Source organism: Microchirus variegatus, assembly GCF_963457635.1.
Source record: "Microchirus variegatus genome assembly, chromosome: 3".
NCBI classification, from domain to species: Eukaryota; Metazoa; Chordata; class Actinopteri; order Pleuronectiformes; family Soleidae; genus Microchirus; species Microchirus variegatus.
The window spans coordinates 13209541-13235435 of NC_139804.1; the positions used below are offsets into that span (position 1 = coordinate 13209541).

At 41.4% G+C, this 25895-nt stretch overlaps 1 protein-coding gene across 1 annotated transcript; it reads left to right on the forward strand.

The window, feature by feature from the left end:
* Positions 1-25691, forward strand: pdzd2 (PDZ domain containing 2; the record flags this gene model as incomplete). The annotated part of the gene is made up of 24 exons (XM_083886830.1): positions 1-120; positions 992-1485; positions 2734-3211; positions 5695-5840; positions 6005-6137; positions 6769-6921; positions 7472-7571; positions 7732-7880; positions 8926-9045; positions 9617-9731; positions 9820-9893; positions 11433-11655; positions 12092-12209; positions 12315-12447; positions 13689-13970; positions 14068-14233; positions 15168-16108; positions 16946-17090; positions 19955-22433; positions 23480-23603; positions 23696-23797; positions 24495-24723; positions 25014-25151; positions 25312-25691. The coding sequence occupies 24 exons, from the start codon at positions 1-3 to the stop codon at positions 25482-25484; spliced, it is 7335 nt and encodes a 2444-aa protein (XP_083742956.1). The 3' UTR covers positions 25485-25691.
* Positions 25692-25895: the final 204 nt, after the last annotated feature.

Below are 25895 nucleotides of genomic sequence, written 5' to 3' on the forward strand. Positions count from 1 at the left end.
ATGCCCATCACTCAGGACAACGCCTTCAGCATCCTCCCTCTGCTGGAGGACTGGCAGGGGGAGCAGAGCACGAGAACGCAGCAGGAGCGCAACCTGAGTCAGGACACGTCTGGCTACAAGGTACGATAGTGTCCTCACAACAACACATTACATAATAATTACATAGTGATGCTATTTAGGTCAGTTCTTGCAACTTCAAATGATTTTTTTGAAGGGTTAAGATTTGGTTTAAGTGTTAAGAGTTAGAATAAGGGGGAAACTTTACCTGCCACAAATAATATCAGATCATTTGAATAATTTGGATCTAAAGATGTTACAGTAGCATGGTGACATTAAAATTATATACAAAATATAAGACATAAAACAAGAATAAAATATACATAAAACCTAAGAAACATATGCAACAGCTATGCAATGAATAAATAATTATTATTATTTAATAAATAAAAATGTATAAAATATATGAAACAAAGTATTATTTGCAGGTATTAACATTATTATTTAATTTATCCTGCCATATTTACATATTTTTTTATTTTAGGGCTTTGTGGCGAATGTTTGAAATTCGCCAAAAATGGCGAGGGTTGCCATGGCCACAATGTTTTGAGTCTGCCAAACCTTTCAACACCATTTTGTCTTTGAAGTGTCTAGTACAAATGTGTGTGTTTTCAAACATTCAAAATGGCTGACTTCCTGTTGAATAGAGGCCATGGTTATGGTTGACCTTTTTATTCGTCTTGGTCTATAACATCTTCCTACCAAGTTTCGGGTAATTCGGTGGAACTCAATTTTGCCTATGTTTTCACTGTAGGGGGTGCTATAGAGCCCTTGAGCAACGCATGGGTTTGGAACCTACACCATGTGGCATTTTCGCTGGACCTGATCTCCATGCCAAAATAGAATAATAATCTGAAGCATAACAATACGAATAACTTGGGCTCTAATTAATCCAGCTTCTTTCACTGCTTTCGCCGTGTTTTTCTTCCTCCAGCATGTGGATCAGGACTGCAGCCAGACTGGAGAAGGGGACAGCGTGTGCAGCAGAAGCAGTGTCAACAGTGTGAGTGTGGAGGACGTGTCTCTGTGTCTGGCTGCCATCCAGAAGCTGGTGGAGTACATTAACTTCAACTTCATGGAGGATGAAGCAGTGCCATCAGTCAGTCCATCAACCAGCACCTCCTCCTGCAGGGGGGAGGGGTTAGACGTGGAGGTCCACGCCCTCTCTCTCACCAAAGATGAAGGGGACGCGCCCGAGTTTGGCCTCAGCTTTGGGAACATCCCCATTTTCGGGGACCCCGACGGAAGAAAGAAGGGGGGTCCGAGGAGGAGGCGGGACCAGGGGCCCGTCGTGGACGTGGGCTGCATCTGGGTTACAGAGGTGAAGAAGAAGAGCCCGGCTGCTCACTGTGGGAGGATCAAGCTGAGGGACGAAGTGCTGTCGCTGAACGGACAGCTGATGGTGGGAGTGGACGTCAGTGGAGCCAGGTAATGTTATTTTAAAGCGATTCTATCATAAATTGCGATAAAAGTGGTGAGTTGCAAATATATTGTGAATGTGGTAACACAACATTTCAACATTTTCTGACAGTTTTTCTTTATAATTAATCGAATAATGTGCAGATTTTTGAGAACACCTGATTCTGTCAGTCCACAGCAATTGTGCTTTTTTAAACGTCCTTACATTTAGCAAGAGAATGCAATGACAACCCCTTAACTGAGTCAAAATGCCACTAGCTTGCTTCAGTTCAGTTCCCCCCTCCCCAGCCCCTTTCACCCAGCTGGGTCCTCAAAATATACAACCTCTTTATCATGTTGAGGTTTGCTCACTGAACGGCATCTGTCATCATGTGGTTACTCTCTAAACATGACCTTCTCACCTCTGTCATGTCGGACAGAGCAGCTCCTGCAGGATCCCCTGTCACTAATGATTCAATGCGTGCTGGATTTCATGCTCTCGCTCACAAAAGGCTTATGTGTCAGTGTCGTGGTTAAGAAAGTCAAACAGCATCAATACAGATCCTGACCAGCACAGGTCTGCGTGGAAAGCAGCTCCGTGGACGTGTTCCAAGCTGGACAGCTTCCAGTGTGAAGATGGTTTCAAGAGATTTTCCAGCTCCCTGTGGTTTAACGTGATATCCATGTGATACTGCAAAAACCTAAGATCTCATTCCAGTTCATTTGTCCTCATGTGTGGATCCTCATCTCCCCGTTAAAATACACCAGACACCCGACAAACCTGATTAGCACACAGTAATAGTAGCTTTCCCAGAGTGTGTGGTTGCGGAATTCTCCAGGGACTCTTCCATCATGTCGTTAAAAAAAGAAATGTGGAAAGCTTCTGTTTGTGCTGTCGTTTGTATGAAGTCGACGGAGGTTAGCGTCTACCTCGTCTGCTACATCGACACACGGTGCCTTCACAAATGAGATCCAGAAATGCTTCTGTGAGCCTGAAGGCACTCAGACTGATGATCTACAGCCAACTTAGCCCACACATGAACCTTAAAGGATTGTTGATCCACTGCTGCCTCCATCAGGGGAGTTCAAATGTGTTATTTTGTGACGTCTGTGTTTGACATCATTGATATCGAGTCCTGTACAAATATAGGACTCCTTATACCTTAAACCAATACCTTGCCATTGGTGCTCTTCTCCTAACCAAACCCAACATATAAGAGATACTGTAGTACATTTACACTTTCTATATACTTACCTACATGTCTAATATTCTTGCAGTTACCTGGCTGACCAGTGCTGGAATGGAGGCTGCATCTACATGATCTTGCTGCGACGAGTCAAGCGAAAGGCTCCTCTCCCTCCGTGTGAAGTGAACGGCGGCGTCAGAGCCACTGTCTGTGACGACCAGCAGCCGGACAGGTCTGCGTCGCAGCCCGGCGATGCGTCAACAAACTGCAAACGCACCCGCAAGTTTGGCGTCATATCCCGATCGTCCTTCACCCGAGACAACAAGGACAGCACGGACTCAGAGCTCCAGAGCTGCTACAATGGTTTCAGCTCGCCTCTCCCCGCTGATCCCAGCGATGACTCAGGTTTTATTCCCTCCTCTCACGCGTCGATGGAGGAAAACTTTGTCCAGATGAGGGCCACTGCGCCGCATCTGCACAGTCGAGGCACTGCTACGCTGCCTGCGAGGTGTCACAGCGAGCTGTTGGACTGCAAAATGGATTCATTCAGCAGTGAACCCTCAAGCCAGGTGAGACACACAGCTGACATTCAGAGCTTTGTTACCTCACTTACACCAGTATGGTACAGTTTGTACTGGTAAAGCCCAGGGTCAGGCTTGCGCTTTGACTGAGAACAGTACCTCTACTTGGTAGGCGGCGTGTGCGTAGTGTGACATTGTACTGTTGCGACAACGATGAACGACGACATTGAACGCGACAGCGAACAGACAACAAAGCAGGACATCCAGCAGCTTTTTGTCCTGCTTGGTTTGTGGCTGTTGTTCTCAACAAGACTTCAAGCTTTGTAAGAGAATAGACTGCAGGTTTTTGCCTCGATTTCCATGATCGCAAGGGAGGGACATTTTTCACCCAATTAGCTGACTCTTGTGGGTGGAGCCCTTTGTGAAACTTTTAATTTTAAAGACCCCACTGTCATATTCCTGATCTTGTTCACAAGTTGTTTCCATGTTATGATTAAATGTCTTCTTTTGTCCACAAACCTTAATGTTGGGTTTGTGGACAGATTCAACAACGCACCACTATTTCTTTTATTCAAATATTAATAGGACACAAACATAGTCGACCTTTTTTGGCTTTCCTCTGTCTCGGGGTTGCCCTTCCTTTTCACAAGCCTCCCATTTTTCCAGGCTTGGGACCTGCACTACAAGTACACACTGGATGTGGCCAGGGTTTCGAACTGGCAATCTTTTGATTATAAGCCAAGATCCTTCTCTACAAGGCCAAGGCTGCCCCGAATTATAGACAGGATCAGGGTGAAACACTTAACTTGATCACTCCTCCTCCTTTGAGAAAGAAACGCAAATAGATACATACATTTAAAAGTGTGGTCACAATAGAGGTTGTGTGTTTCATTTTACACCTAGTCTTTAATAAAAGCCTGTATTTAGAGATTGATATTCTCTGGGAAAATAATGTATTATCAGCTCGTTGAGCTCTTATGGTACCTGAGCGTCAAATGCTTTGTATGTGTCCCACTGCCTTAACTAAAACAGATATACCATAATACTCTAAGCCATATGAAGGAAGTGAGGACTTTGACTGAGTCCCTGCCTGCATCATAGATAAATTTAGACTTCTTGATGAGAACCAGATCAAGTCTGGAGTATTGGGTTCTGGTTCTTACTGTACGCTGCATCTTAAAGACCTGGCTGTGATTCAGGAAAAGATTGTGGTTTCGGTGCTTGGAGTTGTCTAAACAGAAGCCTCGAACCATAAATCACGATCCAGTTACCAGAAGAACATACTGCAGGAAAAATATAGGCTACTGTACACAGGCAATGGATGCTTTACATATCCCACAAAACAGATTTGGTAATGCCAAGCTTGTGGTATAAAAATGTATCTTTTTATTGAGGTTGTTTTGATTTTTCTGTGTTATAGTGGCCCCAAATATAAACCCAATCTTGTTTTATATCTAACTCTGCTAACTTTAAGGTCATTTATATCACTTAATCAGGCTGTTCTGACTTGACATGTTGATAAATAAGTAAGATAATTGCATATGTTTATGCATTTTATAATAATAGAATAGAATACATGCTTCTCATCCTTCCATTTTCCAAGTTTGGTTTTTATCAGACTTACTATAGTGGAGTTATAACACTTTTGTGTGTTGTTGTTGTTTTTTTGTCAATTTGCTGCTACTTTTCTGCCCCCTAGTGCCCACACCATGTGACATTAAATGAAGCTTGTGATCGCAAGAAAGCTCGAGGACAATTTCATTCAAATTACACATTTGCGAAATCTCCATAATGAGCCCAAAATGGCCCGTTTGATCCAAAATGGCTGTCTGCCCACTGAAAACTGAAATCATTTAAAGCTCACATAGAGTGGTCCTGTTGCACATATAGTTATGGAGGTCTACTTACATACATTAACTTGTTTTTATGGTCAAAAACCTCCTTATTGCTGTAAACGAGCCGATTGAAATCTGTCTTTTCTGATGCTGTTCCTGAGTCACGATGTTTCAGAGTGAACTCTCACCCCCAGAAGACAAAGTCTTGTGATTGGCCAGTACTATTCAGCACATCCACTCTCAGAAGCGCAGCTCCCCCCTCTGGAACGGTGGATGCACTGCTCCTCATTAGCAAAACATTGTTTTAACAATGTTTAAAAATAGCTTCTTCACGACTCCCCGTCGCAGTCTCTTTTATGACTTTGACCCGGAGTCTGACCCAGAGTCAGAAGACACTGTTGCTCGTGAAACACCTCCACAACGGACGTTATTCTTCTTCTCCGGTTCAATGTACGGGTTTTTTCAGAGATCTCGCTGAGCCTGAGATTACAATAAAACACAGTGTTCTCAGCAGTGGCTGAACTATTTGTTTAGAACCTTCAGGGCTTCTTAAACAAGGTAATGACGCAGATACACACTAAAAAACAGCGTTAATTTGAACTTCCGGTCTAGGTCCGCTTTAAAGTGGGTGGGGCAACAAAACAATTTTCCCTTGAATTTTCACCAATTGAGTGCTTTGTTTATGTTCTTTTGCAGCCCAGAGAAGGCGGCCACATCTGGAAGATGCATATGGTGAAAGGTCAGGAGGGCTTGGGCATACAAATCACAGGGGGTCGGGGCTCCAAACGCTCTCCCCATGGCATAATTATAGCTCATATCGAGGAGGGCGGAGCCATTCACAGGTACACGTTCTTTGATGTGGCTCATATTTCTTTTATTTCTACCCTTTTTTTTCTTTTCTTTTTTTTTAAAAAGTAAAGAAATGCTTGAAATTTATCGAACAAAGTTAAAAAAAATCAAACATTTGATTAAAAAAATTATTGCATTAATCCTGATTGTGTTTCAGGGATGGTCGTCTCCATGCTGGTGATGAGTTGCTGATGATCAATGGTCAGTCTCTGGTCGGTCTCACTCATCAGGAGGCCGTTGCTATCCTCCGCTCCACAACTGGTCTGGTCCAGCTGGTGGTGGCCAGCAGTGTAAGTCTGGACACACACACACACACACACACACACACACACACACACACACACACACACACACACACACACACACACACAACAACAATGGACAAAAGACAACTGACAAACTTAAATATAGTTCATTACATCACTAGAGGAAAAGGGAAGCAGAGTGACCTCCTGCCAATGTGTTTTCCTGTTTGGTCACATACTAATAATAACAAGATAATAAGATAAATAAGTTCAACAAGAATTGTATTTATTCATTTATTGACTTATTTTGAATTATTCACCTATTTCTTTGTTGTTTTGACTTCTCGGTGATATAGACATTAGATTTCTCTCGGAAGGAGAAGTAAAATAGATATAAATGATTTCATGCCAGATGAAATCCCACACATCCCAGTATCTGTGTATACGTATAGAAATAGATTTAAAAAACTAGAAAAAACTAGAAACTATCATTTCAATGCGTATAGCAGCACTGTGAGGGAGAGGGAGGGAGCTACGGAAGCCCGAGAGGGACAGAAAGGTAACAGTAGCAGACAGGCTTCTTTTTTTTTTTTTACAGAGAAAACACACAGTAAACATACATTCACAAAATAATGGTAAATGTATCACAGTATCCTGTGTATTGTTGTCCCTGTAGGAGGAGTCAGACGTGGGTTTCGAGCGCTTCCCCTCCACCAGTCTGCCCGACCTGGTCAGCACCTGCAGTTCCTCATCCTCCCTCTCTCAGGCTGCTGCCGCTCGCTTGCCGCAGACGTCCAACAGCAGCATGAGTCTCTACAACCCTTTCCCGGTACACACACAACGTAGTGCAGGTTTATGTCTATCGAGCATATAGTTAGTGGTATTTGGGAAAAGGTTGGTTCCACCTTTTCATGGGACAGGTGGGAAACATAATCTGGGTCTGTGCCAGTTAATCCAGACGGAGGAATGAGTCAGATGCATTTTGATCACAGGGCTGGACCTTCAACAGATTCCTTCCACTCCACTCAAATGGAAAGGCCACCGAGGTGTATACAGGATATTTATTACTGTAGTTGCAGCATGATGGCAAATAAGTAATGGACAAAGTTATTCAATACAGATTATCTGTGTATGAAATTGGTTTATATTGGGGTTTATAACCCATTGCATGACTTTCAATCGGAAAACTAGGTGAAAAAAACTCAACCAAACTTCAGAACAATGACACTGACCAAAAATGTAAACCAAATTTATCACAGCAAAACATCCAGACTAAATAATGTATTCACTATTTCACCTCAGTCCAGTGGCCCTGACCTTAATTACCCTGAAATGAAATCAATATTTTTGTATTTTTGTGTGTGTTTTTGTCCGTGCAGTCGACTAATGTGCAGAAACTAGAAGAACAGAGTCAGGTCGAGGCTTCTAAAGGATCCTGCAACAACCCCACACCCATGAAGCTCTGCAGCAGATCCCAAGGTGGCTCCCTCACACCACATGACCTACATCACATGACATATAGTCATTTGGCAGTGACTTACACACTCAAACAGCCACTGCTCTGAGAAAATAAGAAGAAGAAAATTAAAAGTAGTAACATACCAACGTACTTGAAGATTGTTCTTTTGTCTTTTCTCAGGAGGGAGCAGTCGGCTGGAGTCAGTGGGTGAGGACGATGAGCTGTTTGTGGAGAACGGCTTGAGCGGCTGCGACGTAACGGAGAAGCCTCCGCCTGGTCGACGTAAACATTCTCTACCTCAACAACTCGACACTGCTGGAGTGAGACAGGTCAGTCACCCGTATGCTGTATACTGAAAGATTGCGTACTCACAAAATTTAAAAAGAAAGAAAAACGCTAAGAAATTCTCAGATTTATAAAACCTGGCATACACCGAGTCCTGTGCACCTTTTCTTTATACGTCCCATCATACGTGAAACTGAGCAGAGGTGAAAGAGCAACACACCACGCTCTTGTTCCACCCACATATAAAAAATATATAATATTATATATAACTTTTTTGCAGTTATTTTGTTAACGTATGGATTCAAATGGGATAAGGAAATGTGCTAAGTCTCAGCAGCTGTTTGTCTAGTTACATAAAGAATAGATTCATCTGTGGAAAATCAATTTCAGTCGTTTGCTCAAAGTAAGACTGAGAGAAAAGTGTGACACTCACACGTTTGTAGTGTGTGTTTGCGCACTGGATCAGTATTGTCTTCAATGTCCTCTCTGATCTTATCCACGCATGTTTAAATGCATGTGGTGTATCAGTGTTGTCACAGAATAATTCACTGTGTTAAATTTCAGAGCTTAGTATTGCAGTGGCTCCACCTGACAAGATTTTGCAGAGCTAATCCTAACCCTTAACTGAACCCTAATCATCACAACTAAATGCCTAACCCTAACCCTTAACTAAACCCTAACCATCACAACTAAATGCCTAACCCTAACCCTTTACTGAACCCTAACCATCACAACTAAATGCCTAATCCTAACCCTTAACCCAAATATAAACCTAAAACTTTAAGCTTTAAACCATAAACAACCCTTTTAATGAGTGACAGAATGTGAGGACAAGCCAAAATGTCCTCACTTTCCCAATATGTCCTCACTTCCTGTAGTTGGTGTGTGTACAAGTGCACACACACACGCAGACACACACAGATCAAAGCCTGCTCACTCACTGTCACAACAATATCAAGAATAGTCTTTCTACAAACGTTACAATGCTAAGTCAAGTCATCAAACCACAATGTGTACATGTGTGATACATTTTTTGATGATTGTAACTGTTTCTTCTTTTGCTGCTTTTCATATTCATCACTCCTTTAGGATTATCCGATCATTAAGAAATCCGCCCGCTCCCTGAGCACTGTTCAAGTGGAGTCGCCATGGCGACTGGCACAGCCATCTATTATCTCGAGTATAGTGCTAATGAAAGGCCAGGGCAAGGTGAGTGCTCTCCTTTTGACATGTAAGCATGGATAAAGCTCACTGTGTGTGTGTGTGTGTGTGTGTGAGTGTTGTCAAACAATAACACATGCGACCATGTGCACTCACACTACATATCATTCTGTTGCTTTTATATTGTCATGTGCTTTAATAATGCATGCTTGGGTTGTGCAACATAGGCAAAAAGCCTGTCATGACAAAGATATTCACTCTTGTGATTGTTAATTTTGTTTCGACGTGAAGTCGTCGTCATACTTTGAAGATGTGCAGAAATTGGGTTTCCAGTACAAAACGACAGGTGTTCATGCAACACAGACACATTTGCACCAAAGAGAGGAGCCGTGTCTGTAGTTCATAAAATTTTTTGAGATTAAAAAGTCTGACGTTGACTAAACAACGATTTACTGCAATTGTCATCGGGCCTAATTTGTTGCTGGAGGCGTAAACACAAGCAATTTACACACATCTACACTACTTCCTCTCTCATGCTAAATAAATACTGTTGTATAAAAATTGGAGAAATACAGTGATGTAAATCTGTATATAATGTGTTGTGGTGGTGCTGTTTCAGGGCCTGGGTTTCAGTATTGTTGGTGGTCAGGACTCAGCACGTGGTCAGATGGGAATTTTTGTCAAAACCATTTTCCCTCATGGAGCTGCAGCAGCTGATGGACGACTGAAAGAGGGTAAACCTTACTTTCTTTCTCTGTTACTGACGGGAATATTTATGTCATGGGGAATGATGGTCTTTTGATTATATGCTTCTCTGTGTAGGAGATGAGATTCTAGAAGTGAACGGAGAATCTCTTCAAGGACTCACACACCAACAGGCCATCCAGACCTTTAAGGTGAACTTCATGTTTACACTCTGTTCAGACCTGGACTACTTTCATTGTCCCAGATTACAAGCAGAGAGGAAGCCATTATATTTAATGAATTGTATCTCATTTTGCCCCATTTTAGTTTGTGGGTATCGAGCAGACATGTGGACTCAGGTCACATGACTTGGACGAGTCGTTATTTTAATGACTTCGGACTTAACTTGATAAAATTCGCCATGACTTCGACTCAACTCGGACTCGGACTTTGCCTCTTTGACTTGTGATGACTTGAAATGTCTCCAGTCATAAACTACATTTCCTGATCGTTGTTCAGGAAATAGAGAGACTCATTCACTTCCGCAAGGTGAAAAAACATTTTTATCACTCTACGACCAAGATTCACGGATACAGCCCCAAAATAAGAGCAAAACAACAACTCATTTTCAAGAAATACAAGCAGAAATGTTGTTTTACCTTTGCTGTTTATCAAAACAAGTTATTTCCACCGGAACAAAACCGCTTCTAATGTAGAACTACACTTCCCAGCATGCTTTGGGGACGTCTGATTGATCATTACAGATTGACATTAGATCGTTCTGATTAAAGAAGGGCGAATGTCCGCACAAATGCGTCATACGTGCTGACTTACAACACTGTGATTGATGGGTCTGATTTATTTATTTTTTATTATCTGAAGCAGAGAAAAATCAAGTTCAGTGTTGTATTGCTCAGAAATTCTTAGTTTGTTTTAGTTTGACAATAACACAGCAGAATGTAAATGGCTTTGTCAAAATAATAAATAACTTTATAAAGCCACTTTTTGTTATCAAGCTTTTAATTTGCCACAATAATGTAATAATGAATTAAAATGAATATATCTCAAGCTGAGGGCTTTTCTCAGCTATTTTTAGGTGAGATTAAAAATTTGATTAATTAGATTAATTAATTACAGATCATAACGCAATTTTTTTGATATGTTGAAATTTTGATCGTTAGTCTAATAATGGGATTATTAAGTGAAGAGTACATGATGACTTGTTCAGGACTCGAAAAAGCTTGGGACTTGGACATGGACTCGACTGCTGAGACTTGGGACTTACTTGGGATTTACCAAACAGTGACTTGGTCCCACCTCTGGTATCGCTGTTTCCCTGTTAGCTAGTTGGTACCAGGTCAAACACCATTTTTATTCTCTATGCTGACTGAGCATAAATTCAGTATTCTTGTGAGTGACATATTTTTCTTCGTTGTGCCAGCTTCAATTATTCAATTACTTAATTATTGTCTGGTCAAAAACTGCAGCATATCTAGCTACATTTTTACATTTACAGCTGTATCTACAATACTAATATCATTTTTGAAAATATTTGAAACATATACACATAAATATTAACTAAAAGGATTGGAAAATGTGTTTGGGGGTCCAAAAAATATAAACTGCGGCCCATCTGTGGGTCCGGACCCAGTCTTTGGGAACCACTGTTCTAAAATGCCTATAAAATGTCTGTGCTTTGGATTATTTTAGTGGAAAAACACTAAGTCATCCATCTTGTATTTTTCCAACAGCAACTGAAAAAGGGTGTCGTGACGCTGACCATTCGAACACGTCTGCGCAGTCCCAGCCTGACGCCGTGTCCGACCCCGACCCTCCTCAGTCGCTCCAGTTCTCCTAACTCCAACACCAGTGGAGGAACTCCTGTCCCACCGGGGTCTGAAGAGACAGATGGACGTAAGGGTCCCGGTCCTGGTCCAAAAGACTGCATCATCATGGAGGTCACACTGAACAAAGGTTGGCTCCTGCGATATTGGTGTAGGTCCCAAACCTGTGCGTGGCTCAAGGGCTCTATAGCGCCCCCTAAGGTGAAAACATAGGCAAAATTGGTTTCACCGAATGACCCAAAACTTGGTGGGAAGATGTTATAGACCAAGACGAACAAAAAAGTCGACTGTAACTATGACCTCAACGCAACAGGAAGTCAGCCATTTTTAATTTTGGAGTCCATTATGGTCATTTGCACCCTACGTAATGAGCAAATTCGTTCGAGCACGCTTGTCGTACCGACATAAAATAAGTACCCAATTTGTAGTAGACACATCAAAGATGAAATGTTGTTGAAAGGTTTGGCGGATTCAAAAGTTTAGAGTATAGTAATGACTGCTCTATTGTACGGTACACTTGCGTAGATAATATTTATTTTATCATACATTCATGCTGATTCATACAGAGCCTGGTGTTGGTTTGGGGATTGGAGTTTGCTGTCTGACCCTGGAGAACTCTGCTCCTGGAATCTACATCCACAGCTTGGCACTGGGATCTGTGGCCAAGATGGACAGCAGGCTCAGGTTAATAATAAGTGCACGATTTGTGTCACTGATAACAGAGTATTCATGGACTGTTTCTTGGTTCTATTCTTGTGTTTTGTTGGACACCTTTGCTCCTCTGTGCAGTCGTGGAGATCAGATACTGGAGGTGGACTCGGTCAGTCTACGTCATGCTGCTCTCAGTGAGGCTTATGCCATCCTCAGTGAATGTGGCCCGGGACCAGTCAGTCTCATTATAAGCAGACACCCTAACCCCAAGGTAAGAGTCTATACTCTTTGAACATAATTCAAGCCGAGCCACGAATGGCAGGGGCCACAACGGTATTGTTATCCTTAAGATTATTCTATCTGTGGCTTTCCGGTCATTTTTGAGGGGGTTAACATGCATACAAACTCCTGAAAATTGGCATGGAGGTCAGGTCTGGTGAAAATGCGATATTGGCATAGGTCCTTTACCTGTAAACTCAAGGGCCCTATAGCACCCCCTAAGGTGAAAACAAATTGGTTTCACCAAATTACGAGAAACTTGGTTTCTATTGGCTCGTTTACAGCAACTGGGAGGTTTTTTGACCATAAAAACAAGTTAATGTATTTAAGTAGACCTCCATAACTAACATATATATATATATATATATTATGTGCAACAGGACCACTCTATGTGAGCTTTAATAGCAATTCTGCCATATTCGTTTCCACAGTAAATCAGCCGTACACATAGTACTGTTTAATTTTTAAACACTGTCTGTGGAACACGTTGAAATCGGCACCGATGTCACTCCCAGGTTCCAAACAGGGTTATTATAGTTAACCAAAACTAAGTCTAAAACTAAAACTCGCAGTGAAAAAATAATTTAGTTGAAGTAAAAATAAAAACGACAATTAAAAAAAGAAAGAAAGAAAAAATACAATGAACAAAGCAAAACTACCTGCAGGTGTTAAAGGTTAAAGAATGAAATTAAAGGATTTGATAATCCATATTTAGTGTCACACATTCCTTAATCCTTTTCAACGTCAAGTCTTTCTCTTAATACCTGAAAACTAATACTAAAACTAAACTGAAACTAGTCAATTCCTCAAAATAAAAACTAAACTAAAACTACTAAATCATTTGTTGAATGAAGTAAAGCTAAACTGAAATAAAAATTGAAAAAATTTAATTGAAAAACTACATACAAATAAAAACTTGAAAACTATAATAACCTTGGTTCCAACTTCTAAATCCCAAGGTAAATGGAATACAGCATTAGTGGTGAGGGTTAGGGGAAAAGTACTTGGTCAATTCCCAACAATAATAAAAATAATATAATATAATAAACTTTATTCATATAGCACTTTTCTTCACAAATTTACAAAGTGCTTAACAAGAAAATTAAAGAAGAAGAGAGAGAGCAACAGAAAAAGTCTCTTTCTAACACGTGGTCAATAATACATTTTGTGAAACCCTAAATGGGGAAAACTATAACCTATATAATTGTGATTTGCATATCTTTTTAATCTCAGGTGTCAGAACAGGAGATGGATTCCATGATCGCTCGATCCACACACCGGGACAAAAGCAGCAGGAACAGAAACTCGCCTCAGTCACAAGGTCTGACGTGTTTGCTTTTCCTCTCCTATCATATCATTCCACTGATGAGCAGTAAGACTGTGTGTGTGACCTCTGTGGCTTTCACTGCAGGTCTGTCCTATAAGAGTCCCTGTCTAACCATGAAGGACAGACAGGGAAGTGTGTCTCCTGCTCTCAGCTGGACCATGAAGAGATTCCTGGAGCCCGCCAGCAGAGTAAGTGTCCCCTCTGTGAAATAGCTGTATTCGAATGTGTTTATTTCAATGTTGCTTCCACTTGATGTGATCTTGTTGCATGTTCATGTTTCTGAAGCAGGGATCCCTGAGCTCTGAGGCAGAGCTGTCTCAGTATTTCTCCCAGGACACGTCCAGCCACTCCTTCCTGTCCGACTCCATGCTGAGCGGCTTGAACAGCATGGAGGCTCTCCCTCAGCAGAGCAGCCGCACCCCCATGGAAGACAACACGTCACATCCACATGGTAAAGTTTCCAGAGGACATTGACTGAATTGACCAAACAACTAAAGGATTCATTGAGAAAAAACAATCTACAGATTAACCAGTTATGGAAATAACAATAATAATAATTGTTTGTTGTAACCCTATCGGTGAATGTGAAATATTTTAGGATGGAGAGATGAGTATGCACATGCTGCACGTATTTATATATATATGCATACATATATACATACACGTATAAAATGGATGAACCTGTCATACTCTGTCAAGTACTGTATTTTACTATAATATACTATACTACATATTGTTATATGCTATACTAAACTATGCTGTACTTTGCTATACTATACGTATACTACTATATATACTTATACAACTATACTACTATACGATACTTAACTATAGTACACTTCACTGCACTGTACTGTACTGTACTACACTAAACTTTACTATACTATATTGTATTTTGCTATACTATACTATATGGTACTTATTTAACTATACTACACTAAACTATACTATACTTGCTCTACTATACTATACTAATGCTTTTCTATACTATATTTATCTAAACTATACTATACTTTGCAATATTATACTATACTATACTTTGCTATACTATACCTTGCTATACTATACTGTACTACACTTTGCTATACTATACTATGCTATACTACACTGTACTATGCTATACTATACTCTACTATACTGTACTTTCCTGAGATATTATACTGTACTTTGCTGAGATGCTATACTGTGCTACACTGTACTATACTTCATTATACCATATGATGCTTTCACATGTGTTTTGTTGCATTTGTTGAAATCATTACTTTACTTGTGATGGTTATCCAGATGTGACAAGGATTTTACAACAAAAAATGTTTCACAAGCAAATGACAGACTGGAGCTTTAATTGTAACATTGTCTTATTGTCTTATGTGGCCTCTTCTCAGTACTCAGCCCCTCCCAAGCAGAAGTGGGGAGCAGTTCTGTGTGCCAGGCAGCCCGCGGCGCAACGCCGCTCCCTCACAATCACCACAGAGAGGAAGTTTGCCAGCCTGTTATCGTCACCTCCAGTCCCACGTCGGTGCGGAGCCCGCTGCTCCGTCAGCGACGGGTGATGTGCTTTGACGACGAGTTCAGCGACGACGAGGAGTCAGAAAACGCTGGAAACACCGCACGCTTCCACAGAGCCACAAGATCTGACTCTGTCAGCTTGACTGACGCGCCGAGAGCCCACATTTCCAAAACCGAACAAGTCGCTGGAGTCCTCACATCAACGACATCATCGCTAGATGTGGATGGAGAGAGTGAAGATGGTGGGGATTTGCAGAGGTGTGGATGTGTTGACGTGTCGACAACACCATGTGAGGAAGGTATTGCCGATAAGTCGCCTGGTTCTGAGTCACCGTTTATGCCCATCCGCTGCCCGTTTGAAGAGAAAGAGGACGCCAGGGTGGCGAGCAGTGCGGCCACTGTGTCTCATAATCTGACCATTGTGAATGACAACCATACAAACCAGGACGACGGACAGCTGGAGTCAAAGCGCTCGCCCAAGCTCGAGCACAAAGCAGTGACACGAGTCAAAAGTATGATGAGCATTGAAGCACCAAACCTGACCCAGCAGCAAAAGTCTAAAGGTGATGAGCCTTCTCTGTCCCAGCCCCCAGCTCCGCCCACACAGTGTGGACGAATCCCTGGGACAGTTGGCAGCTCGATGACCCATCAGCTCTGTAAGAAGGGGGACGTCAGTGAGCTCGCAGGCGTCTGTGCCATCGATGCCGTGATTCTGACCAGAAGACAGGGCGAGTCTTTCGGACTCGACCTGGAGATCATATCATCTCCTTTGAGAGTCGTCATCACTGGGTTAAAGCCTGGCACTGCAACAGAGAGGGTACGTTTGAACGCTTGCATCAGATGCTGAAATTCTCAGTTTGAATTATTCAAAGCCGCAGTGGGATTTTCCAATCCAATCCAGATGTATTTATGAAGCATATTTAAAATCAACAAAGTTGACTAAAGTGCTGTACCGTTAGACATACACACAAAAACACTAAGACCAACACAACAACATCAAAACATTAAAATAATAAAAGCGTTAAGACCAATAGGAAAGGAAAAAAGGATTAGAAGAGGCAACTCTGCCGAGCCAAAAGCCAAGTGAATAAAAGTGCGTGTTTGAGGTTTGATTTTGGTGAATTTTGTCATTGTTGACCTTGTTATTTGGTTTTTGTGAACAGAAATAATGTAACACGACAGTATTTCGGTTTGGTACAGTATGAATTTCCATTTCCATTAGGAATAGTACCTGGATAACCAGCCCCAACTGTTCCATTCTCTGGCACCCTTTCCCTTGGGATATGAGATTGAAATAGTACAGTACGGTCAGCTGATTGGGTGACTGTACTCTTCATAAGTTTCCATTATAATTATATATTGGGGACACACGTCTTCCCCATTTTTGGCGTCGGTAAACCTGTGATCAACCTTAGGGACGTGAATGCACACCAGGATAAGGTACACCTGGCTTGACCAAGCCGCACCTTCTCATCCTGGTTTGACGTTCAGGATGAACTTGGCATAGGTTAAGGCTCGCTTTCTCACCTATCCTGGATATCTTAATTCTACGTTTGACTTTTTGTTCTATGTTGTGTCCTTCATCTGGTCAAGGGTTACAATCAGACATGACTGAGACAATGACAATGCCTCTTTTCTGCAATTGCATCCCCAGGTATCTCCAGCTCTGCTGTGTCCTGGAGATGAAATTGTCAAAATTGGAGAAATGCTGGTATGTTCCTCGAGCTACCAGGAGATCTGCGAACTGATGCACAACCTCCCTATGACTCTGTCTCTGGAGGTCAAGAGACCAGTGTCAGGTGAGACTTTGTACTGTAATCCCTACTTTGGAGTAAACGTTTTCTGTCCCTGTGCAGCTAAAATGATCTATCTGGAAACAAATGCAGAGGCCTTAAAAGAACTGTATGTAAGAATGTGGCCAAAAACGGTTACTACATTCAAATTCAAAATACTGAGGTCTTTTAGGTTTCGTTTTCTGACGTAACTGGCAACCTGTGGTTGCTCAGCAGCTGAGACTCTATTGACTGCAATGACTCGTAGACGGCGGTAGGTGGCGCCACATGCCAAAACATGATTTCAAAACATAAACATGATTTGCAGTGTGCAAAATATTTTTTTTAATGCAAATATTTTGTCTGTACTGTTGTTGTTGGTGAGTTCAGTTTGTTATATGAACATTATTCCTGAGCCTCTGTGACATATTAGGAGGATTTTATGGCCAGTTTATATTTATTACATAATGCACCTTTAAGAAAGCCACCTTAAAGTATTTGTTCAGTCTTTTTGATCTGTGGTTGTTTGATGTACTGATGTATGATGTGAGACATGGATGCTCCTCCTCTCTGAAAACATGGCTGCCAGCAGGAACACAACGATGAACAGATGACGAGTATAGCACAAGGCTTGCCAAATTAAATACATGCTCCTTAAGTCTATTTTTGGATAGTCGTCTTCAGGAATGGCCCGTCATCAACCATAGCAAGTTTGGTTCAGATCCGACCGTCCATCACAAAGTTAAAAATTCGGAATTTTGCCGCCCCCATCTCGTACGCCATGCGACATATTAGCACTTAAGCTCCTCAACTGGTCCACAGTGAGCTCACCAAGTTTGAAGGTGATCGCATGAAAGCTCTAGGACAAGTTTGTTCAAATATCATTGGTGCAAAATGGCCAAAATAGGCAAAAATGGTTGTTCAGCCCAAGATGGCAGTCTTCCTCTAGGACTTATGACAAAGTCATCATTGACTGTTTGGACCATCCTGACATGATTAACATGTGTAACCAAGTTTTGTTCATGTGCGTGAAACACTAGAAAAAATTCTTATTCATGGTCCTTGAGGTCCCAAAGAAATTACACTTTTGCCATATCTCAGAAACTAATGATGATATTTACTAATGACCATATTTATATTCAACTTCAATTGATAATATAGGGCTAAATCCATTATGTTATTGAAGAAAAACAGATTTTTCTGCCCAGATTTAAGGCCGCCACAGGCACTTAACTTCAGAGGCTTGGTGGGCCCAGTGGACATCAATAGAATTTCATAAAATATCTCATGGAAGTTTACTTGGCAAGCATAAAAAAATGATACTTGGTACAAATTGATTTTCACAAATGGTGCACCCTAGTGGTCATTGGTAGTGCCTTATATCCACACCTCAAAAGGTCTGAACTCTACCTTTAAAATTCTGAATTTAATTTTTTTTTTCTTTTTAAGAAGAACTGGGATATGACTCTTTATGTGGTTATGTTCACGACCCAAGGGTGTAGGACACGGCTGTCACCTTGAGTGAATTTAGACTCCTGTTATGGTAAGAAACAAAAAAACAGGAAATCAACAAGAAAAAAATTTACAGAAAACAACAATGCATTGTTTCACACTTAAAACTGAGCAAGCTATTCTTAGAGGGAATATCCCACAATATTTTAACTTAGAATATGATCATTTGTTGCTTCTGGGACCAAGTCAGAGCTGCACGTGTGTCTCAGTGACACAGCTGGGATCGCTCTGAACCACAGAGACGTCTAGATTTTCCAGGACTGGAAGAATTCCTCACGTCCTGGTCAGATGACTGGCCAAGTGCAACAGACCAGTGTAAAAATGCAGCAAAGTAAAATGTGCAAATCAAAATGAAAACATCATGGTTGAGCTATGAACACAGGCCTGGTTCAAGGCATAATGATTAGTCTAACTGACAGACTTCAAGACTCATTAATGTCTATATTATTACGACATCATTGGGGTTGTCACTGTAACTGTAACTGTAACCTGGGTACTTTGTAATCTCAGGGAGTAAAATGATCTGCTCATCACATAAATATCCCAAATCTCTTGAGTCTACAGATTATAAATGGGTGTTTCAGGTCTCCATATCTGGTCTCCATGGTTTCGTCAACATTTAGCAGAGTGTGTTGGACCCAGCAGTTATCTTGGGTGTTTGAAGGTATCTGGAAATGACTTCCCATTGAGCCTCCAGAGCTGTTTTTGTGCGGGTTTAAAAAAAAAAGAAAAGAAAAAAAAAGGACATTGTTGAGATAGCTTAAGATACTTTTGTAATTTTACTTCCCTCTAAGGTTAAAAAATAATGCAATTTATAGTATTACATTTGTATCTATAGTATCAATAATCTGAAACAGGTCACCTAAAAAATTCAGTTCAGCTATAAATAGATTTGTGGTTTGTGGTTTCTTTTCATCCCCATCGATGCCGTTTTGTTAGGCCTTGTTCCGACATGAGATGTGGTGGTGTGTGTAATTATATGCTTGCTGTGATTCTAAGTCATTAGTGGCAGAATGCTGCTCAGTATGCTATTAAATAGAGAAAACCATCTCTTTCCCTTTTTACGCTGTTCTAAGATGTAGGACCAACCCTCCCTCACTCACTTTCCCAAAGCAGCCTGCAGGCTTCTGGCTTTCTATCCATGGTGACTATATCATACAGTATTACTTGACCTTTAGTTGTAGTATATTTACCCTGTAGTTCAACCCCCATGTATGCATGTAATAATAACTCCGCTTAATGTAGATTTTCAGTAGAGGTGCTGTTAGACGGCTTTTTCCAACACAAAACACCAACTTCACTGTGCTGCTTTTTTTGGAAATGTCATGTGAAATGATGAACTCCACACATACCTGCTTATCCTTTATCTCTGGTCCCAGCTGTAGATCATCTCTCCAGTTTGAAGATGTCATCAGTGAGCAGTGATGGAGCATCCAGACTGAATGCAGCCAGATGTGTGCAGGGGAAATCTGGGACACATTCAGGGAATTCCAACCACGTAACCCAAACAGGCCATGACTGTCAAACGCCAGTCACCAACATAGATGACATTTTCCTTGAAGTGAACCTCTGCGATGATAAAAACCACACACACACTCACCCTTCCAACGAAACATCGTCCCGATGTGTCGTCCAGCATCCTGTCACCGTGTCTGAGGAAGCCGTCACTCACAAACAGTCCGATATCCTGGATACTTTGGATGAAAGAGATGAGAAATGTTCCGTTCTTCCCTTGGAGCGAATGCACGTGACCCAAACAAAAGAAAATACTTCTTGTAAAAATATGTACCCCTTAGATGACGACAGTGATTCCAACAGCGACATTGACAGCTCTCAAATGGTCAGCAGGAACATGAAGGTGAGTTGTCGTGGAGGTCTTCATGAGTCGTCCTCGGACGAGGAAGAAGTGGAGTTTTGTTTGCAAGATGCACAGAAACCTGCTATTGGTCGACAATTTGATTTAAGCCTGTCGCTTAATGCAACTTCACCTTTACAGCAGCACGGCAGCTGTCTGGACACAAACACAGATCAGACCTCTGATCTGACTTCCACAGAGGTCTTGGTAAAAAACAGGAACAAATCTGTGACAACAACCCCCTTCTCTACAGAACATCCAGTCCAGTCTGAAAACAGCCCACCACCTGTGTCCTCTACAGTGTCACAAAATGGCACTACCACTGAATCATGTGACAAAGTTAAAGAGTACAATATTTACAGCAGGCCTTCCTCACCAGATACCCAGTGTGTAACACAGAGCTTATCTGCAAATTTGCAAGCAGATACCTCACTATTCTCAGATTCACCGGATCATTTGAATAGAGAAACGAGTCTCTCGCCTTCAACAGAGACCCCATGCTCCAGCATCAGCAGGTCAGACACAAGAGACTCACCATCAGTGACAACCAGAGACAAGACTTTTGAATGTGAAGCTAATATTAAGCCCCTCACTTGCTCCTCACTCATGAAGAGCTCCAGCCTAAAAGAGCTTGAGAATCCAGACCTGTGTCCTGTGTGGCGCAGTGTGCCTCCACTTCAAGTTCAAGTACCTCAAAGCAGAGCAAACTTGGATGATCCCAAACTGAAAGGCTTCAGTATAAAGAGTGAGAACAGACCACAGGAAGAGCTTGTCCCAAAACCTGCCATGAGTGAAAGTCCAATTCCTTTAAATGACAATGTTTCCCTGAGCCAGGCAACAAAATCAGACATTTCCAGGAACCAGACTGATCTGAACAGCTGCCTTCCTTTGCCCAGTGTAAGCAATACAAGGCAAGATTCACCCGAGCACTGTGCAGGTGGTACATTACAAACTGTACAGGCCAACCATTTATGCTCCAAGACAACAGACAATCCTCAAGGACAACCACCCCAACCTTCCACTCAGAGGACATTTATAGAGGTTCAACTGTCCTCCTCACCCTCACCAGTCCTGCCACACTGTGAATCAGTGAATTTAGACTCTAAACACACTCAAAGGGGCACCAATCCAAAACCGGAACCTGTGCCGTCTCATGACTTTTCCAGTGAAGAAAGAACAAATACCGTGGTCTCTAATGCACTTTGTCCCAGTGAAGAATCGAATGCAACCACAAGTAACTGCTCAAATCCTAGTTTTAATGTAAATGAGAGCCCAAAGTCCAGCTCCTCTAGACTCTATGTAAAAGTATCAGAAAGGCAAAGCTTCTCCAAAGACTCTAGCCTGTCCACAGACTACAAACCCTTCTCTGTCCGACATAAAATCAAATCTTTTGAGAACTTGGCTCACTTTGACAAGCCTGTGGCTAAAAGCAGTGACATTCAGTCATACGCACTGGCATACAGAGCCTCCATTAACCAAAGGATTGCTGGTTATATGGGTTCGGTTAACTCTACTGGCTGCAGGACACGGCAAAGGAGTTTTAGTTCTTACATGGAGAATCGAACCCCGATCACACTCTACTCACCTCTTCTTGGTAAACCCCCATCTAACATTGCCCTCATGAACCTTGAGTATCCACACAAACACTTCAGCACGGCTCCTGCTCTGGAGAACAGTCCTGCTGCTGAGGTTCCACAGACGCCTCCAGTGCTGCGGAGGAAACATGGCAGACTTCCACGCAGCAGGTTGCAGCAGCTTAGAGCTCTCAGTATGCCTGAACTTGAGAAGCTATGCACCGAGGACTTTACCAGCAGCCATGGTACAGCTGGAGATAAAACTGAGACTCACATCTATCCCGCAGGAGATCTCATGAAAGACAGTTTTCCATCCTCTGAAGCTCTGCCCACAGTAGATATGATGAGCCAAGGTGAACCAGGATCCACAGAAGAGAGTCTTCAGGGAAGCCCAGAGACTTGTGGACAACAGGTTGGCTGGTCCATCAGGTGAGGACTTGTCTGAGACAGACTGCAGTGAGGTCATGGTAGATTATTAGAGAAACTCATGGTTATCAATACAACCTCAGGGTGTTTCCAACGCCGCTGAGATGAAGATCAAATTTCAGTCATTCCTAAAGCCTAGTTCTATATCCTCGTATGTTCCATTTGTAGTCAGAACTCAGAGTATCCTGACACAGGAACTTGGATTTCCAACCTCACCAACCCAGACATGGGTTAGGGTTGGGGTTGGGGTTGGGGATTCCAAGATGGCCGCCTCCATACAAACACTGCTATGTTCACCATTAATAGCACATTTGTCATATTTGTCTCACAGTAAATCAGTCATACACATAGTATTGTTTTTAACCTCAGACATTTTCGATTCATATCAGCTCCAAGGGAAGCATGTGTACCACAGTTTGAGAACCATGGCTATACACAGTTCTACACTATGGAACAGGGATGAGCACATGTGCCAAAAGTGTTTATAAATATCATAAAGTATTAAAATAACTAGCTTCTTCTTATTCTGTACATGATTTGGCGTGGAAGTGAATAGAACAGGAGAAAAGTGAGTAATGACAACTGGATAGGATATCAGGAAAAGGAAAATAAAAAGGGAAATATGACACAATCCTGATACAAAAACCCTTAATATTACATAAATACTAGGCAATACTTCTTGAGACTTGGATCATTATGTTTTTGAAATGGCTGGTTATAGTGAGGTTGTAGTAAATGGTATTGCAAAAATCCTTGTGCATCATTGTGTAATAAGCATTTTTTTTGGTTTCTCTTTTGTCACATTTTTATTAACATTATTTTAAGGACAAATGAAGTATTGGCATCCTGGTTTGGAACCATGGAACACATGATCTACATAGCTGATATATGAAACATTGGTTTATTGCTGGATTAGTTTAATTTTCATTTTAGAATAGTTATGGATGTCATAATTTAATGACATTTGTGTAAACTCTTCATTCAACTTTGCAAAAAAAATAAACATAAGAATAATGCTGTGTCATGATTGTTGCTCCTTTTGTCCACAGTTTAAAGGAGCTGGTGAGTTCTCCTGTGAGTCAGCATGAGCTGCAGACATTGCTGCTCTCTCCGACAGCAAGGTTGTTCGTGAAGAACCTGATTCAGGAGGCGGAGGATGAGTCCTTCTCTGAGGTAACACCAGATTCTTTAGACTGTGTCATTTCAGTCCTACTTTCTGTAAAAAATAATTTGTTAAGTGGATTTTGTGTCTGAACTCTCTGCAGGTTACTGGAGACACTCATCTTGTTGTGCTGTGTAAAGAGGAGGGTTCAGGACTTGGCTTTAGTATTGCTGGTGGAGTTGACCTTGAGCAGAGGGCAGTAATTGTAAGTAAAAATGTGAATGGAGAGAATCTTACTGTATGAACTTCTATTCATATTTGTTGTCATTCATTAGCTCTTGGTAAATCTAGTCTGAATCCATGATTTACCACGAGCTAACCATGAAAACAAATTACTGATAACAGTTTAAAAAAATTTTTTGCCTGAGCATGGCCCAGTCTTGAGATGGTATCCATGCTCTACTGTGGACATACTGTTAAAAAATGATTCATGGTTATCTCTTGGACTAGATTTAACCAATAATTAGTCTGCACAGCAACAGTTTACCTCACACTGTGATTACTAAAGTTATGCTACATTGTGTCCATTCGTTTCCCTCCAGGCTTGTAAACGTTCAGTGACTCTTTGGAGTGCGATGAAGGGAAGTTAATCTGTAACATATAGTGTAACTCTGTCAAATTAAATCTACTTTTATATATGCTGCACTACTTTTATATATATTTAAATAAATTTATACACAAAAAACGTATTTATATACAGTTGTTTTAAACCCAATGCTGCCTCTTATTTCTTCTACCGATATGCCATTTCGTTGCCAGTTTTTCACTGTTGTGTTCTCTATATGCAATGACAATAAAAGGAAGTTCTAAGTCCTACTTAGCACCAAATCACAACATACTTTATCTCAAGGCACTTTCCATAGTAAGTCCGAGACCAACAATGTGTATACCTTTGTGTCCAGGTTCATCGGGTCTTCACCAAAGGTGCAGCAAGTCTGGAAGGAACAATCCAGAGAGGGGACAGGCTGGTCTCCATAAACGGTACAAGTCTGGAGGATAAAACCCATGCAGAGGCCGTGTCCTTCCTTCATCAAGCCAGGCTGTCCAGTCAAACCTTAGTGGTCATTAGGAGAGACAAGGATTTGGGAACGAGTGTCTCTGTCAGACACAACTCAGTCAACCATCTAAAGAGTGAGCATTCTCCTAAGAAGTTTTTGGAAGCTGGAGCATGTAAATCCTCAGATTTCACCTTAGCTTTTCTTTCTAACTAGAGATCAGAATCACAAAATCACAGAACAGGATAACAAAATACTTTACGTTTAATAATTGAGGATAATTCAGTATTATCTCATTCATCCACAATGATCATATTCATGTCAGGTGATCTTATCACTTTGACTGTTTTGTTTCAATTATCTTAAATCCTACATGAATGGACCTTCAACTTATTTCTCTCGTTGTGGGTGGTGAATATCTCTTAGCAACAGATGTTGGTCCATGTGGTGTTTTAACGGTGGAGCTTCAGAAGAACTCAGCAGGCCTGGGCTTCAGTCTGGAGGGGGGGAAGTCTCCCAAATATGGAGACAGCAGGCCTCTCCTGGTCAAACGTATCTTCAAAGGTGACCTGCTCTCCATAAGTCTCTCAGAAAGTAGATATTAGAGGTAAATGCTCATCTAGAATCACATGTTGCATGTTTATATCACTTTACCTGTGTTTCTCCTAGTTTTTAGAAGTGTGGTTGTATGAGGTACTGACAAGGGATTATTCCTCTCCAACAGAAGGCACTACAGAGCTGTCAGAACTTATCCAGGTCAGGGATTTGGTCCTGTCTGTCAACAACTATTCTCTGGGAGGTCTCACGCACCAGGACGCTTGGAAAACCACCGTCAAAGCCACTAGTGACCGTAGTGATCAAGAATATGGAAAGGAACAATGTGAAACAGGATGTTGATGAGCAGCAGAAACAAAGACAATATGACCACTTTTTAAAATATATATGTATAAATTCTCTGATAGACTTGATTTAAGATTGTGTTTTATCTTGTGTTGTTCCTATAAAAAAAAGGTAAACGTGGATGGACCACTAATTATTATTATTTTTTTTTTAAATGCTGAATTATTATGGTGAGAAGTGCAGCGTGTGTACAGTAGATTTACTTTGGAGTGCTAAAAGAAATGGTTTGGTTGTCATTTCTGCTTTTCTTAAAATAATAATAAAAAAAAAACAAAGTCACCATGTGAAAAGATTATTCGTTAAGTGATAGAATCCAGATTTGGACGATTCAGAGGAACTTCAGAGTGCATAGAAGTACCACAGCCCTTGACATGTCAGGGTTTCTGACGTGATGACAATATGATGTTC